Below are 19,144 nucleotides of genomic sequence, written 5' to 3' on the forward strand. Positions count from 1 at the left end.
GACACCCCTTGTCACACTAGTGACCACTATCGTCACACACCAGATCCCAAAGCCCACACACACAAATGCATACATGGATACACACACACCATATACAGGACACACACTTCACCCCCAAATAAGACTAATACTACCCTGAATCTGTCCCAATACTTCATGTCAATGAGGTATCATCACTGTCGCTGTAGACATACAGTACTTTCAGTGGGATTGTGTGGCTTTGTTGAGTCCTCTGCAGAGAAAATTATACAAATATAACTGAACTGAATTAAATCAAATCATGCCAACCCCTTCCCCTTCTGTCTATTTCCAACCGCATCCCAGCTGTACCTCTCCCCTCTCAGTGACCCTCAGATCCCTCTCTCCCATTTCTCCACAACTCTCTCCTTCCCTCTCGCTTCTTCCCTCCCTATACCTCACTCTCTCTACACCTCTCTGTCACTCTTCTCTCTCCCTATCCCCCCCCCCCCCATCCTCTGCCCTGTCTCTGACCTCACAGTGGGGCGTATCTGTGCCGCATCTGACCCCCTGGCCACCTGTCTCACAAATCTCCCATAGAGCCTCTAATGGCTTCTACACATGCAGCCGTGACATACACTACCTGTACTCATTAGACACTGGCTACTGCTGCTGCTTCACTGTGGATAGACTGGTGCTGTAGTGTGTGCTTCTATCCTTACCTGTCTTCACCATCATATAACCTGGAATGGAGAGCTGACCTTTAATCCAGCCTCATGGCAGGCTATGATGGTAAATTACTTTTCTCTGCTCATTGCCAGATTATTCAGGATGTGGAGCACACTAGCTCTCATAGTGTAATAATGAGATGATCGACAGTAGGAAAGAGAGCTATGAGAGGTCCAGAGAAGGTAGAGTGTACATTTACATTTTTTATTTTGACCTTTATTTAATTAGACAAGTCAGTTAAGAACAAATTCTTATTTACAATGGCGGCCTACTCCGGCCAAACCCCGACGACGCTGGGCCAATTGTGCGCCACCATATGGGACTCCCAATCACAGCCAGATGTGATACAGCCTGGATTCGAACCAGGTACTATAGTGACGCCTCTTGCACTGAGATGCAGTGTCTTAGACTGCTCCGCCACTCAGGAGCCCTCGAAAAGAGTCAGAGAATGTGTGTGTGTGTGCATGTATGTACACTGGCTTTCTAATCACACAGCAGATCCACAGAGGGTGTCATTGGGAAACGCCAGTCAGCAGACAGAAAGTCACAGGCCCCAGTCTGAGAGAGCAGGAAGAACCACACTGGCAGTGCAACGAGACCACAGTATGACCACACCACAACCACACGCCACTCGCCCAAAGACCACAGCTTAGGGGCAGGCCAGCGCCAGAGCACGGCCCTCTGGGAGTGGAGACTGGAGAGGGAGGGCAAACTGGGACAACAGTACCATCATACAGTACTAAGACTCACAGGGCTGATTGACTGACTGACTGAAAGAGGGGGATCCAACTGGAGAAGATGTTACTTTAGCTTGTCTGTGTTTACAACAGTAATAACCCTATCATTATCATGCCATTGACACTCACACTGTTGCTTACTATCTGGGACAAGGGAACATTAGCAAAAAGACAGGAGTTAATAAGAGGAGAGACCGTGTGACAGAAAGATATAGTGAAGAAAGGCACTATTGTACATGTAGCTGGAGGTGCTTTCCTACTTCAGAGTCGTGATGGATGGAGGTTGTAAAGGGATGAATAAGAGATGAGGATCAGGATGAAAGGGCTTTCCAGAAACAGCAGACTTAGTCACACAGCTGGGCTGAGACCCCTGAGCCTACCGGGCCACACCACACCACAGCCAGCCTCACTGATCAACACAGACACACACACACAAAGTAACAAACACACACAGTCATATGCAGTCACACAAACACACACCTCCCAAGAATCCAGATTCCAGCTCCAACCTAACCCTATACCCAGCCCCAGTTGACATGAGAGTCAGAGGGAGGGAGGGAGGAAGAGAGGAGGACTGCCAGCCAGCCAGAGAGGTGGGGGTGAGGAGGGAGGAAGAGAAGAGGACTGCCAGCCAGCTAGAGAGGTGGGGGGGGGGGAGGAGGGTGGAAGAGAGGAGGACTGCCAGCCAGCCAGAGAGGTGGGGGTGAGGAGGGAGGAAGAGAGCAGGACTGCCAGTCAGCCAGAGAGGTGGGGGTGAGGAGGGAAGAAGAGAAGAGGACTGCCAGCCAGCTAGAGAGGTGGGGGTGGGGGAGGAGGGTGGAAGAGAGGACTGCCAGCCAGAGAGGTGGGGGTGGGGGAGGGAGGAAGAGAGGAGGACTGCCAGCCAGCCAGTCAGAGAGTTGGGGGTGAGGAGGGAGGGAGGAAGAGAGGACTGCTAGCCAGCCAGTCAGAGAGTTGGGGGTGAGGAGGGAGGGAGGAAGAGAGGACTGCTAGCCAGCCAGTCAGAGAGTTGGGGGTGAGGAGGCACGCTGCTAATAGAGCTAGGAGGAGGAGTGCACACTGAATGAATTTGTCTTTGAGCAAGGGGGAGTCTACAACACTGTGTCAGTGGTGTGTGTGTTCGTGAATGTGAGTCAGTGTGTGTGTGTCTTGCGTGTGTGTGTGTGTGTGTGTGTGTGTGTGTGTGTGTGTGTCTATGAAAGCCAGAGAGTAGGTGGTGGAGAGGAGGGGTGTGTGTAAGGATGGGGCCAGGTGGAACTCTAGCTAGCTCTGTATGTTGCAGCTGTGGTGTCACTGGGATGGGAAGTGACAGGCAGGAAGCCCCACAGACAGCTGGGTAACAGCTCACTCCCACACTGGGGAGGGCTTTACACTGAACACCAAAAGTACTGCCTCTCCTCTCATTCACTCTTTTTTTCTCTCACTAGCACTGGAGAGAGGGGGAGGATGATTCATAGAGAGAGGGGAAGAGAGAACGATAGAGGGTGGGAGAGTGAGGAGGGATAATAGTGTCAGGATAGATTGGGAGGTAGGGTGAGAGAGGGAAATGAGAAAGGAAGATGTTGAGCAAGAACAGAGATAAAGAGAGAATAGATAGAAGGTGAGAGGGAATTATAGAGGAGGACATGAGAGAGAGGGGAGATAGAGCGGGAAGGACAGTGAAGGAGAATGGATAGGCAGTGAAGAAAAGGGGGGGGGGGGGGGTGTTGTGTGTATTTCACATGACTCCATTAAACTTTTAAGTCCTCATTTCTCCAGTTAGGTTTCCTGCTACTAGATCACCAAAAACAGCTACCGCAAATCCCACAGCCGACCAATGATGAGACCCATCCTCCCCCCCCTCCCTCTCTCTCTCTCTCACACACACACACCTACCTACCTAAGGGACAGAATAGAGAGGCAGTGAGAAGAGGATACAGTGCCTTCAGGAAGTATTCATACCCTTTGACTTATTCCACATTTCGTTGTTACGCGATGAATTGTCAACATGGACTCCTCCAGCTGGGTCGTGTCAACATGGACTCCTCCAGCTGGGTCGTGTCAACATGGACTTCTCCAGCTGGGATGAGCCATACCATACACTCCACTCATACAGAGACTGAAGATGAAGACAGACACAGAGGGAAAACAGATGAGAAAAAACAAAAGAGATTGACAGGGAGGAAACAAGGGTTAAATTGGGACTGTCTGTGTGTGTGTGTGTGTGTGTGTGTGTGTGTGTGTGTGTGTGTAAAAGAAAGACATGAGAAATAAATGAAGATTAAGATAAATAGGGAGGCCTTTGCAGAAAAAAAACAAAAAGACCGCCACAGATGTAAGAGACAGAACAAAAGAGAGGGAGAGTGACAGAGGGAGTCAGTGAGGGAATGACAGGAGGAGAGATAGACAGAGGGATGGAGGGGAGGAGGATGGATGAGAAGCAGACAGAGATTGACAGCTTCCGTTCCCTGGGACACATGAATAAACCAGCACAGCATATATCGCCTTGGAGAGAGAGGGATGACAGAGAGAGATAGGGATGAGAGAGAGTGAGGAGAGAGGCAAGAGAGGGGAGAGAAAGGAGGAGATGAAGAGAGAGCATCTCCATAATCAAGCCATCAAGGAGAGCAGGAGCGAGGGAGTGATGGGGGAAGCAGCGACGGCTCTGAATGAGTCAATCATGATTAATCAAAACGCTTCTTGCTCTCCATTCAGGCGCTCCCCTCTATCTCCTCTGCTCAGTACATGCACATGGTTACTCAACAACATCACAATATGATCTTCTGGGCATTTCCATCAAATCAAATGTTGTTGGTCACATACACATATTTAGCAGATGTATTGCGGGTGTAGTGAAATGCTTGTGTTCCTGGCTCCAACGGTGCAGTAGTATCTAACAATTCACACATCTAAAAAGACACTGTATATGATGTGTTAGTGTTGCTAATATAGCCATTGAAGTGAAATCCAAATGATTTTCTCAGCCTTTACGTACGATGTGCTGTGTCGCAGAGGGAAAAAAAACTTCCCACCACATCAGTGCTTCTCAGAGGAGTCCTGTATCCTGACACAGAAAATAGGGCACTTTCATATTTATTTAAGTACTGGGCTCAGATCCAGAGTCCTTGGGGAGAGACAGAGCAGGCAGGAGAGGAGGAAGCGGGTTGGAGCCACAGTAGCTGAGGTTTCACCAACACTGCCTCCGAGCACACAAACACACACAGCCAAGGGCACAGTCATTCAACACTCACACTGCCAAGGGCACACTGTCATTCAACACGCACAGCAGAAATAACCAATATGGATAGGGTGTGTGTAACCGCCTGTGTGTGCACGTAACACTATCTGGGTGTGTGTGTGTGTAATACAAATAGCCATGAATGCAATGACACAAGTTGTGCGTTTGACAGATAGATGGGATATCTACATGAGGGTTGTGCAGCGGTACCAACTGGGGTACAATAATAAAACAGAACATCTGATGGTGAAAAGCTAAACCACAACTCAGGAACGCCTTGGAACAGACATGCACTACCATTCCTCTACTACTCCATGCATCTGCCACAGACACACATGGAGGGACACCTCAGCAATTATCCAGCACAGTGTAGAAATGACACAGGATGTTTTTAAATCAACACTTCCGCCGTGTGGAGTGACAATGAACTACAGGGACCTCAAACCTCCACAGGCATTCAGACTACTAGGCTAGTATTAGTCATCAAAAGGTCATCCTTCATTTAGTAGTAATACTGAGAAATGTAGTAACATTACACCCTTGATGCTTCAGCTCCACTGCATTGCCTCTGGGACAAGATGCACAAGAACAAAACAGGACAGACAACAAGTGATTTGATTGACTTTATTTGTAAAGGCACCAAAAGTACTTCCTTACTGCAGAACATTTTATTTATTTATAGTAAATGTTTGTTATTTTTACATTTCACCATTTCTTTAAATGAAGCTATAATTACATGACACAAATTGTTTGTTTTTTTGGGCGCCAAAGTATGAACTTCAGTTTTTTTTCATTATACACAAAATATGTATTCAAAAAATGACCTATACAAAGCTCAAAATGCTTACAATGGTTCACGCTACGGGGCAACGGGTAAAGGACAGGTATAGGTCAAAGTACTGCAGTTCCTCTAGTGTCACATTAGTACTGTAGAACAGAGCACAGGAATCATCCAGGACAGACACAGAAGATGCAGCCATATACCTGTGGTCCAATCAAAAACGCATATTTTGACCAATTGGCAAAACAATGTTACTCATCTAAGAAAACCATTGGTCCAAACCGCATCTCTCTATCATAATCAATTCAAAAGTGATTGGAGTGTGTAACCTTGTAGGATGGCCAGAATTAGGGTGACAATCAATGGAAGCCAGAGAAAAAACAGGGTCAAAAATCTGGAAAATTACATTGTGTCAGCTAGGCTGGATTCCGTGCAAGAATTAAGGCTACTGGTTACCTGACAGGCTCACTTTCCCGTTGAACACATCTTCCTTCTCGAAGCCGCAGGACATAAATTAGAGGTAATATGGATATCGATTTGAGACATGATGTAGTACTTTCATATTTTAGCATACAGTTTCCATATTAATTCAAAATTCCTATTCCTTTTTGAAGATTCCTGACAAAAACAAGCGTATCTCCAAAATGTCAACAGAGCAGAGTATTTTCAAAGCCTTTTACATTTAATTCAACTCATGCCATGCCAATTTAGCTTCATGCGACCAGCGGAAACTTTGAAGACAACCACAAAATGTCAAATCCTCAAATGTTGTTATGCGAAACCACCACCGCTATGTCAACAGAACTCAGTGCTTATTATCAGATGAATTAGTTTTACGAAATCAGACTTTTGGGATATAATGGAAATTATATGTTAAAGACCCCACTGATCGATTCAGAACATGAAGAATCTTTTTTGTCTTGGTAAAATGTATTTTATAATATAAGTGAAATTATCACCAAAGCGTGTTTTCACCCACTCTGAGCAGAGTGGGTGGACACCCTACATGTACACATAAAGCTTTAGAAGTATAAGTGTATACATAAACTGGCCCTCCACTACTAAACAAATACATTGTTAATTTAGCGGAATCTTTAAAAGCTTTTTACTCTCATTCTATTTCATATCGATAATATTCAAACAAGTGTATTGATCACAGAAAATGTGGACCAAACTTTAAAACATTTCTTCGCTAATAGAAAGGAATACAGTTCCAAGAGACATGTGTTTGTGTGCATCTACCCACACGCATTGCATATCACTACTGTTTATGTCGATAAGAGTAAGTTGTGCTGTTCACAAGCAGTATTAGACTTTAGCCACATGTCAGCCATTAGCCACATGTCAATCCCAGGTTCACCACTGACTGACCAAAGTTCAAATCTATATTACAGAGGTTTATGAATGCATTCACATACGGCTATGAAATCAGTTATCTAAGACATTTACACAGATCTCTACACCCTCACAGTGTAACCCACCATCAAACAGAGAGGATGTCTATTAATATAAGGGGAATACAAAAAACATACAATACATCACACGCTGTATAACAGGCTGGGATCAAAACAATGGTTAGACAATAACACCAATCCCTTCCCAATCGTACAGTAAAACCAGCAGTCAGCTTCACATCTTCTATACCATTCTCCATAGCTCTAAAGATGCCTCGACCTTTAGTTCTAGCCTACAGCGGCACTTACAGGTCCAGCTAATAATCGCACACTTTCTCCAACAGGCTGAGAGAAACATGTTGGGGTTTGTAGAAAATATATATATATATATTTTTTTTAAAATGTAAATGCACACCAAAATGATGGCGATTTGTGCTTTATCTACTCAAATGACTGATCAAAAACTTTCATCTAAAACTATTCATTGGCCATGGACAATGCATCCACATTTGTGAGTGCTGTATATGTATTCTATACGAGAGCTAAATCATGCATCATTTCTTCTTACAGAGACTCATCTTTTGAGTGAAAAGATAGCGTGCGCAGTGGACATTTTGTTCTATGCCGCTGCCTAACATGAGACCGAGATGTCAACCTGTTTCCTAGAATAGACCAGAGATCCCCGTTCAAAAGAGGTGACTCAGTGGATGTCAGAGCTGCTTTCTAAAAGACTTACTGCTTTCTAGTGTTGAAGAGGCAACGTGCACTCTCCTACTGCATCACCACCAGGGAGAGAAAAGATCTGAAGGGTGTTTTCTATCTCGCACAATGTTAATCATCGCTGCGATCTGTACATTCAAACTGTTATGATAGTATTGATAGCATGCCTTTCATGGAAGCGATCTAAAGTAGCTCAGTTAGTTAGACAGGGCTGTCTGGGGACTGGAGTTACCAAGTTACACGCTTCACCAAGAAGACTGACATCTTTCAACTACTCTCCTTAACCTGGGGAGGAATCCTAACCTGAAAATCAAAGTGAGGACAACAAATTTTCAGAACATTTTCTCACTGATATCAATGCAGGATTTTGACGTTAGGATTCAGACATTCACAGACAGTTTTTGCTGTTGCTTGTCTAAAAGTCTGTTTATGAAAACAGTAGTGAGAGTTACCCCACATCAACCAACTGAATCAAGTTGACACAACAGAGGCTAGAGATCTGGGTGACGCGAGCCTGTCTGTTGGATCTCTTCTGGTTTGTTATTCCACTTATACTATGTGACATTCAGGCTCCCAGGTGGGCCTTGGTAAAAGAGAGAGGAAGGAGACGCTCAGCCAGGGTGGTGTAAAAACACAGATCCATTTACCACTGGGCCATAAAGGGAGCAGAATGAGGGAAAAACAAATGAGCAAAAAGACAAGTCAAGCTCAAATCACAAAAATAAAATACAAAATAAAAAGATATATACATGAAAGAAATGATAGTAAAAAAATCTATACTGTACACAAATTGGAGCAGTTGGAATGACGGCAAATGCATCAGATAGGCCGTAGAATTCTAAGTGGGAGGACTAAAGGGGGAGATGGGGTAGAGGAGAGGGACTGGCATGGATAGATAGCAGATATACAGGACCGACAGGACCACAGCCCTCTGACGCAGCGGTAGTTAATATGCGGTGGAGGGCGGAAGGGAGCTCTAGTCGGACTTGTCCCCGTCCTCCTCACGGTGGCTGTCAGCTCCCTCGCGAGAAGCCTTCTCCTCCTTTGCCAGCTGGGCCTGCGAGGCCAGGATGGAGGAGAGGGAGAATAGGCCTGAAGAGGAGGTGACGGCCGGCAGGGTTGACTGACTCAGGCCCAGAGGCATAGGGGTCATGGGCAGGGCCAGACCCTGGAGCTGGGACAGCTGGTGAGCCTGGAGCTGCTGCTGTGGACAACACACACACAGCTCAAACACAGGGGAGACACAGAGATGGGTACATATGGCTCTAACACGTGCACACACACACACATATATTGACAGCCATGCACTTTTCTTAAAAGAACTACCTATTTCTTTGAAAATAAGTTCAAATTGAATACAACTTTTGGTCTCCAAACGTTATTGGATTTTCAACATCGCAGAACCATACATTATATTGTAAACGGAAGTTGACAATTTGAAATGTAAAAAATTAAAGACAAATGGCATGGATAAACATATTGGCACCATGGAGCTAGTAATTTCACTGCACAGCCTTTGGCCAAGATAACTCCCAACAAATGCTTATTGTAGCCACCAATGAGCTTGCTGCAACTTTAATTGGCAATTTAGCCCACTTTTCTACAGCAAACTTCTCCAACTGCTGTTTCTAGCTCTTGCCATAGGTTATGGATGTGGTTCAGATCTGGACTCTTCACTGGCCACTCCAGAACAGTCCAGAACAGTCCAGGGCTTCTTCTGGAACCATTCCAGGGTGCTTTTGATGTGTGTTTGGGGTCGTTGTCCTGTTGGATGACCAACAACCTTTAACAGTCACAGTTTATAAACACTTTTTTTTTTTGACACCCAGTTTTTTTAAACATTGGACTCCAAAAAACCTTGATGATTGACTGATTTCACAAGGTCCTGCACACATTCAGGACCAGGGGCAGCAAAGCAACCCCATGTTTGATTGTAGGGAGAGTGTTCTTGTCTTTGAATGCTTCATTTGGTCGTTGGTGCCAATCATTTTGTCAATGCCGTTAGTCTTTATTTGCTAAATTACAATTTTCAACTTAAGTTTACAAAAGAAAGTGTACAAACTGTGCACATCCATTCCACAAAATGTACAACTGGGCCTTGACAAATTCCAGACAAAGACCTTTTTATCATCATCATCATCATCATGTAAAGCACCAAACAAAAGCTCCATTAAAACCCAGAGCATCAGATGCATCATCATAATGATAGATTGATAGCTAGATAGTGATGAGTGTCAAACCCATAGAGGACATCCTGGAGGGAGCAGCCTACCCGGATGATGGAGTTCATCTCTGGAGGGGTGACCTGCTTGGCCCTCTCAATGGCTCCCAGGACCTGCTGCTGGTGCTGGGACACACACACACACACATGCGGGGGGGTTGGATGGCTCAATACTACCAACACTGACCCTGTGCTCATCGCCCATTCAATTATTAAGTCACTAACACAAGGCTGGGCTTTGATGGAGAATCAATGATCCACTCCCATGTTGTAATGTGTCATCTCGTCATGGACACAAATTAGCATATCTTATCTGGATCACAGCAGAGCGCTCTGGACCCTTTCATTACAGGGCTCGCAATGATGAATGGAGATATATATGGGGGAGAGGAGTCAAATAAGAATGATCTCATTCCAGGCTGCAGGGCACCACGTGGGGTTAGGGGTCAGGGGTTAGAGGGTGTTCTTACCTCCTGGGACAGATAGGGGAGGACTTGGGCACAGATCCCGTTCAATCTCTTCACAATCTCAGCCTGAGGAGATAAAACACATCAGCCCTTAGCTTCATTTAACACCACCTCAGTCTCACATTAACATATACCCCACCCTCCCAAAGAGCACTTCACAAGCACACATATATATTACCTTACGTTCCAGCAGTAATTATCATAACAAGCTCCAATATGCAAAGCAGTGTTAATTGTGTTACTTTCTAATTCAGTGTGATATCTGAGAAGACACTCATTTACTACGCACCGCCATTCCAGACGAAACACCACACTTATCACTCCATCATCATGCACACTGACATCTCGCGCTCCTCTTAAAATGCATGTTGTGCCTCTTTCTATATGTGAGGAAGAATATGATGCACACACACGAAAGTAAGAGGAAATGCCGAATGTTCTGTCAGGTGGGAGAACAATTCATTCAAGCTAACCGGAGAGGGGGTCTTGCAACTGGCAGGGATGGGATTTATTTTATTTTTTAAGTGGAGGGAGACGAAGAAACAATAACCCCTTTTGAATATATCTCCAGCACAAGCTGACTAAACTGTCTGGAGCTCCTCAGCTGGAGAGAAGAGAAAGCTTAGGGAGGAGAAAGAGAGAACGAAAGAAAAAAAGGGAGAAAGAACGAAAGAAAATGAGAACGAAAGAAAGGGAGAAAGAGAAAAATTAAAAAGAGAAAGAAAAATATAAAAATGGAGAAAGAGAAAAATTTAGAGAAAACAGTGAGAGAGAAAGAGCAGGCTGAACACAAAACACAGAGGTGAATTCTCCCCGACATTCAGTTCTACACATCCCCTTCAATTTCAACCCTCTAATGCTGCCACAGTTAATCTGCACCCAGTCTCACACACACACACACACACGCTAACATAATTGGGGATCCACACACAAGCGCACACACAGCGCCCCCCCTGATTTTCTAAATATTTCATCCCCGCCAGATAAAGGAGTAGGGGTGATGAATTGTACTCATGAGGCAGAGCGGGGGGCTGTGTGTGTATGAGCTTGTGTGCTTGTATGTTCTCAAGCGTGTGTGTGCGACTAGATTTTTCACTGCGTGTTCTTTGCTGCCGGTGTGGCTGTCAGGGAGGAGCCGTCAATCTTTTAGCGCGCCAGACAAGGTCACAGATAAGGCCGGGTCCACAGAGGCCCATCGCTCTCCCCCAGTAGCCGGCCCATAAATTACCACCCCACACCCCCCAGCAAAACCCCCCCGATCTGTAGGCACCGGATTAGCCCCTTAGAGTAGCATACTGCTGTCTTCACTGACCATGTAGTAATATACAGAGACTAGAGCTTTACCCTGCGCAGTACTGTACTGCTCCTTCCTTTAGATGTTTTCTCAGCGATGCCAGAGAGAGATGTTTCACTGTCTGTCTACAGGGGGCATGATGATAAGAACCGATTCCCATCTCTGACAGCACTGCTGAAGAAGGGTTTCCTATTAACGTAGACAGAGACTTACCTGCTTGTGCATTTCGATGTTCAGCCCATAGGACATCTCATAGTACTGTAAAGCAGAAGGAAGATGAGGCGTTGTTATACAGTATAATAACAGAAAGAGGGGAACTCCATTATGCCCTGTAAAGTGTAGACAGATTGTCTAGCTATATGCATTCCTTCTGTCCCACAGAGACATCTCCTGGTTGTCATGCATCATGTCATTACTGTTACACCAGGTAAAACCCTTTACACCCACCCACCCTGTTGTCCTCCTGTGTCGCTGTGAGACGGAAAGTGATGGTGTGTGTGTGTGTGTTCGGTGTTAATGAGCAGGCCAGTGGCTCAGCATTTTTTTATTTATCCGTTATTTTACCAGGTAAGTTGACTGAGAACACGTTCTCATTTGCAGCAACGACCTGGGGAATAGTTACAGGGGAGAGGAGGGGGATGAATGAGCCAATTGTAAACTGGGGATTATTAGGTGACCGTGATGGTTGAGGGCCAGATTGGGAATTTAGCCAGGACACCGGGGTTAACACCCCTACTCTTACGACAAGTGCCATGGGATCTTTAATGACCTCAGAGAGTCAGGACACCCGTTTAACGTCCCATCCGAAAGACAGCACCCTACACAGAGCAGTGTCCCCAATCACTGCCCTGGGGCATTGGGATCTTTGTTTAGACCAGAGGAAAGAGTGCCTCCTACTGGCCCTCCAACACCACTTTAATTGGAAAGCCACCACTTTCATATCCCGAAAGCATTAGCCCTGTTAAATCACCAGCTCTGTCTGTGAGGGCACAGGCTCCAGCGTTCAAAAACACGCAGGCTGTCCAGCCGAAACTGCACGTCCCTAAAGCAATTATGGTGCTGGGGAAATGGAGGTGCTGGCGATAGCAGCCGGTGAAGCAGGGGAACCCGATAGGCAATTAAGGGAGGGTGGACCAGGCTGGGGCTACACACACACTGATCCGCTGATGGATACGAGTGCAGCACTGCACAGATTAGATGAGATTAAGCCAGTCAACGGATCAATTAGAGACAGAATCAGACAGCTACATGGGCCTTGCCAGAGACAATGAGATTAGCTAGAGGTGGAGAGTATGTGTTGGGGGGAAGAGAAGAGAGGATGACAACACCAGAGACAAAAGAACCACAGAAGAGACTAGAGGAGGAATCATAAGAGGGAGGAGAGAGACAGAAAGCCAGAGAACAATGACATGGAAAAAAGAGAGAGAGATGGGCACAGGGCTAGAGAGGAAGGGGTGGGAGAGTATAGACAGGAGACAAAGGTAAAAGAGCGAGATGGTATTTTCAATATTGCTGTATGTTGTAGTTGCTAGACTGAAATGGTGCCAAATTCAATGACTTGTTGTAAAAAAAAATGTCCTAGAATAAAAGGTGAAAATATGTTTTGTTGACATATTGTTGCAGTGTTAAACATCACCCTGCCTGTAGAGGTGGTGGTAGGTGGTATGAATGCAGTGTTTCCCCTATATTAATTTAGCAGCGGTGCCCCAAATATACACTGAACAAAAAATTAAAAAGGCAACAGTTCATCAACAGTTCATACAAAGAAATCAGTAAATTGAAATGAAATAGGCCCTAATCATTTCACATGACTAGGGATATAGATATGCATCTGTATTTGGCTCATGCAGCGTGACACATCTCCTTCACATAGAGTTGATCAGACTGTTGATTGTGGCTTGTGGAATGTTGTCCCACTCCTCTTCAATGGCTGTGTGAAGTTGCTGGATATTGGCGGAAACACTGTCGTACGCGTCGATCCAGAGCATCCCAAACATGCTCAATGGGTGACATATCTGGTGAGTATGCAGGTCATGGAAGAACTGGAACATTTTCAGCTTCCAGGAATTGTGTAGAGATCCTTGCAACAGTGGGCCGTGCATTATCATGCTAAAACATGAGGTGATGGCAGCGGATGAATGGCACAACTATTGGCCTCAGTTACTTGTCACGGTAACTGTGCATCCAAATTGCCATTGATAAAATGCAAGTGTGTTCATTGTCCTTAGCTTATGCCTCCCCATAACATAACCCCACCACCACCATGGGGCACTCTGTTCACAACGTTGACATCAGCAAACCGCTTGTCCACATGACGACATACACACCGTCAGCCCAGTACAGTTGAAACCGGGATTCATCCATGAAGAGCACACTTTTCCAGCAGTCTGCAGTCAGGTCAAGACTCTGGTGAGGACGACAAGCACGCGATGAGCTTCCCTGAGACGAAAAAAAAAAACAATTTGCAGAGGGATGCACTTGATTGGCAATGATGTTCAGATATCCTGTGGCTAGGGCTGGGCGATATGGCCAAAATCTCATATCCGACATCGCTCATTTCATATCCCGATAAATAACACGACATACATTCTGTAAATTCAATGAATAAATAATTTATATAAAATGACCACATGTAAAGGCCTATTTCTTATTACATTTTGAATTATACTCAACAAATAAAATGTATTTGCATTTGGTACCTTGGGTCGAGTGTTAGCACCAACTCACGAAACGCCTGTTTCTCGACCGTGTAAATTGGGGCCATGTCTTTGCAGATGTAAGTTGTAACGGCAGCTGTTATCTCCTTCCATCTTCGTGATTCTTTGCCATATGGTGTGCCGCGGGCAAAAGCGTCTGAGTAGGGGGTTTGTTTTGAGCACTCAACTGTACTTTTTGCATCTCATCCGTAGACTCTCTCCGTACTGTTTCACATGATTCTTGCGTAGGTGGTAAAAGAGGTTAGTGGTGTTTGAGCCTGTTGTCGGGACCGGCCTGCGGCATATTTTGCGGAGGACGGTTTTCTGGTCCGTGTCAGACTTTTCATACCCAAACCACGCCCATGCGACCGAAGTAGCCCCTCTTTTAGGTAAGAGCTCCGTGTCTCCGTGGTCTGTGTCACGTTCACTCTCCTCCATGTTTGTTTGTGTTGCAAATTTCCTTCCACAGGTGAAAAACGCAAAGCGACGTCCAATTGACGAAAAATATTGCTGTAAAGAGCGTGATTTGCGACAACAAAATAAACGATAGAGCATAATATGAAACGATAGACGTTTTTCTATCGTCACACGATATATATCGTCATATCGCCCAGCCCTACCTGTGGCATTCAAACACTGCTCAAGGCTCCCAATGAGTGCCATGAAAACACACCCCACAACATAACACCACCAACAGCCTGTAATGTCAACACATGGCATAATGGATGCATGTACAGCTTGAAAGAGCAGGAACCCGGGACTCATCAGACCAGGCAATGTTTTTCAATTCTCCAGTGTCCAGTGTTTTCGTTCCTTAGCCCACTGGAACCGCAGTTCCTTGTCTTTTTGCTGAAAATAGTTGAACGCTAAGGTCGTCGGCTGCCATACCCCATTTGTGTCAAGGTATGACGAGTTGTGCATTGTTTTATGGGTCTTTGGGCAACAATGTTGTACTGGACTGTCAGTTGACTAACTGTAGCCCATCCGTTGCTCTGCACAATTTGTGTCAGCCTCCGTTGTCCTCTTCCATCAATGATCTGTTTTCGACCACTGGCTGGATGTCCTTTGGAGGGTGGACCATTCTTGATACACACAGGAAACTGTGGAACGTGAAAAACCCAGCAGCGTTGCAGTTCTTCACACACTCAAACCGGTGCGCCCGGCACCTACTACTATACCCCATTCAAAGGCACTTAATGAAACATTTTGTCATGCCCATTCACCATCTGAATGGCACCCATACACACACACCTATGTCTCAAGGCTTAACAATCCTTCTTTAACCTGTCTCCTCCCCTTCATCTACACTGATTGAAGTGATATGATGACATCAATAAGGGGTCATAGCTTTCACCTGGTCAGTCTACGTCATGGAAAGAACAGTTCTTAATATTTTGTACTCAGTGTATATCTGTACCAAACAGACCTAGCAGTCGCACACATGAGCGCTTGCTCCTCATCTCCCTACAGTGCATCAGTTATATTTCAGATGGTGTCAACATCATTACATTTTAATGCATTTGAGTAGAATGTCCTTTTAAAAAGTGACATTGACAGAGCAGGGTCACTCACAGTAGCACTCACACAAAAAAAAACTTACCATGATATAATGACGTTGCATCTCAGACTTCTCACTGGCCAGCTTGTCACACTCCAGCTTCAAACTGCAGAGAAGAAATCAAAATAGAAAATCTTTAGGCTCCAGGAAGCATCACTCATACCTCTTCAGGAAGACAGGAAATGACTTCATCCTTCCCTCATCGGATCTATCAAGGTGTCAATCCACCAAAAGATTTTTAAAAAAGCCTCCCAAATAAACCCTAATAAAATACCCATATGTATACCCAGAGTGATTTAAATGTCCTGTCTATAAAAAGTGGACGGTTGGTGGATGTGGATGACGTGGATGTGCAGCTCTGCTCTGTGATGCGTCGCAGACAGCCATTAGCTGTAATCATGTCACAGCGCTCGCTGCAAGAGTTACAGGAGGTGACAGGACAAAGGAGGCCAAGTCTCTACTGTCACACCACTTATCACAAGCTTTCATATTGGCATGGCATCAGTGTTGACATCCCCCTCTGTAGAGCGTTCCAGTGCATCAACATTAACCAGGAGGGAGCAGTTCTGAATATCAGACCAGGGTTTATAATGGTGTGTTTACGTTAAGATTGTTTTTGGGATCTAGATCTGTGCCGTCAGCGTCACTGTGAATGAAGACTCAAATTAGGCAGAGCGTTAGCTGTGGCGAATCCTCATCATTGTCCCTAACTGGGAAAATGCTGCTCATAGCCACCGCTGATTCCGTCACTGACATGGAAAAATAGTTGATGCAAATGGGATCATATCAGCGGCGCTGTTAACTCAGCCCAAAGTGAAAAGGTTAAAGGATTTACAACCAAATCTCTATTTTTGATGTATATGCCATGTTATAGATGGGTCCAGACACCTTTGTGATTTCACTTGTTTTTGATAAACATAAGTTTATACTATAAGGACAAACCCGGTCTGGACTTCTGCATAGGGGACTAGAAGATTAGGGATGAGATTCAGAATGACAATACACAGAGCTTTGCAGTTTTCGAAAAAGGAGGCATTTGTGTTTGTTCATGTTCGAGAGTGAGGAAGTGATTCGTTGTTTGGGGTAAGTCTATCAAAAACAAGTGAAATCACCCAAAAAAAACTGGTGTCTGGACCCTTCTATAACATGCCATTTACATCTAAAATTTAGTTATTTTTTACAAACAAATATTTTCCTTTAAAGAATAAACCTCATTACAATTCAACAGCAGTCCCCAGATTCTCTGACCAAACAAGTGCTCAGGGGGGCGCATTTCATTCAGACAGCTCTCCCTCCCTCCATCCATCCGTCTCTACTCCTCTTTCGCCTGCAGCCTTCACTTAGCCAAATCGCTTTTCCCTCCTAAAATAAATAATAATATCTGCAGCAGCGCGTGCGCAAACACAGGGGTTGGTTGTCATGACGACCAGCCTCCCCTGCTGCCACCCTACCTGAGAGCGGATTGTGATTGTCTTTGTGCGCCTGTGATTGGTGGAGGTGGCCCGGGGGCTAGGAGAGACACTCTCAAACGACACTTTGATGGAGTTTTATTGCCGCTCCTTCCGCCTCTAAATCGCTCCTGCTGTCATCTTTATTTTGATTTATGTATTCCCTGATCTATTTATGCATGTGAGGGGGGAGGGGGGGGCAACAGTTACAATGCTCACTACTATGCTCAGGAGGCCACCTGCAGAACATTTCCCTAAAAGGGCTGAACGCAGCGTTCTACAAAGCCTCGTCTATGGCTCCTCAGCTCAAGTCATTAGGCAGCGTGTATGCAAGCTCTGAATACGGCGTAGAGAAAAGGTATTCTTTCAACTGCTTCTGAAGGGGGTTAAACGGTGGGGCGGTGGGTTGTCTAGGGAATTACACACCAAAGCCCAGGCTCTGAGGTGTTCCTACTACACTAGGAATGGACTGATGATCAGAGACAGAAATTTCACACAATGAACAAACATGCAGGCTTTTATCTGCTTCTCCTCTGATGAAGCTCAATAGAACAGGGAGGAAAGAAAACCTCAGCCAATACACTTCCTAGTTCCTATACCACAGGTAAATAGAGGGAGGGAATCAGAGGCAGTTGTAGCCCTGCTGCTTCAAAGGCTAGAAATCCATAAAGCGGAAACCTTCCTTGGGTAACATGAGATCCACAAATTCCACACATTTAGTCATGAATCAAACAGAGCAATACACTGTACTCTCTGGTACATCTCAATCCAGGTCAAATAAATGACCTTGTACCATCTAGCAATTGCCAATTTTGTTAGGTTGTGGTTATAGCAGGACATCAATAACAGTGCTTTCTATTACATGAAAGAGAACAAAGTTCTAGACTAGGGTTCTAAATAGAACTGACACACACATCCATTGGGCTGCTCTTAAAACATATGCCCTATTGTCATGTCTTCTCCTCTGGAGCAACAGCACACTCCTAGAATACGTATTCTTTCACCTGCTTCCATCTGCCTCTGAAGGGGGTTAAACAGTGGGGCGAAATAAAATGTATTAGTCTTGCTGTGATTTATTTGATATTCTAATCATGTAGGTTATTCCAGTGGGCTTTTGCACAGAACCATGTGCAGCAGTGTACTCTAGTACACGGTATACTTACGCAACATAACCCATAGCAGAATATAATTCAAGTGTTCTAATCTGTACACTCACCTACAAAGATATGGTTATGCTCAGAGTATTTGCAAATAGCAGACAGGTTTAGTATCTTAACCCCTAGTTCCTCAGATAAGCCTTGGTTGAAGGGTTTGTGTGAGAAACAGTGCTAAATGGATACCTGTGGTATTGTGCTTGGAGGAACTGGAACTCGTCCTTGATTCGGTCACACGAATCGGAGGTTGTGAATTTCAGCTGCTGCGATGAAGCCTGCAAGATGGACAGACAGACAAACACCATCAAAACACGTCAGTGAAATAAAACCAGTCTGGCCTGGCTCACACTAGGGTCGTTCCACCTCAAAAAGCACATGGGGATTGACAGAAACCATCTGAGATGATCGTTTCTGTAGTTACTGTTGAAACATTAAGGAGAAATTAAGCCAATTGATTGCACCCAAATGTACCATTTAAAATTATAGGATTCAGATACAGTGCCTTCAGAAAGCATTCACGCCTTGACTTTTTCCACATTTTGTGTTACAGCCAGACTTTAAAATTGATTAAATTGAGATTATGGCATTATGGGGCAAGTGACACAATGTCAAAGTGGATTTATATAGACATGTTTACCAATTAATAAAAAATGAAAAGCTGATATGTCTTGAGTCAATAAGTATTCAACACATTTGTTATGGCAAGCATAAGTAAAAATGTTGCATGGACTCAGTATGCCTTCAGAAAGTATTCACACCCTCAACCGTTT

The 19,144-nt window shown here is 45.0% G+C and overlaps 1 protein-coding gene across 2 annotated transcripts in view; it reads right to left on the reverse strand.

Annotated features, from left to right (window-relative positions):
• Positions 1-5,251: 5,251 nt before the first annotated feature.
• LOC120052453 (TLE family member 5-like) overlaps positions 5,252-19,144 on the reverse strand; it is a 42,809-nt gene continuing 28,916 nt past the window's right edge. Inside the window, exons 2-7 of one of the 2 annotated variants that reach the window (XM_038999371.1) lie at positions 18,561-18,649; positions 15,815-15,878; positions 11,732-11,776; positions 10,228-10,290; positions 9,809-9,883; positions 5,252-8,740 (exon numbers count right to left, since the gene is read on the reverse strand). In XM_038999371.1, coding sequence (XP_038855299.1) covers positions 8,513-8,740; positions 9,809-9,883; positions 10,228-10,290; positions 11,732-11,776; positions 15,815-15,878; positions 18,561-18,649 — 564 coding nt within the window. In that variant the 3' untranslated portion in view covers positions 5,252-8,512. The remainder of the gene's footprint in view (positions 8,741-9,808; positions 9,884-10,227; positions 10,291-11,731; positions 11,777-15,814; positions 15,879-18,560; positions 18,650-19,144) is intronic. The other variant, XM_038999372.1, reaches the window with a different exon arrangement.

The sequence above is a fragment of the Salvelinus namaycush genome, chromosome 8 (genome assembly GCF_016432855.1).
Source record: "Salvelinus namaycush isolate Seneca chromosome 8, SaNama_1.0, whole genome shotgun sequence".
In the NCBI taxonomy this organism is placed as follows: Eukaryota; Metazoa; Chordata; class Actinopteri; order Salmoniformes; family Salmonidae; genus Salvelinus; species Salvelinus namaycush.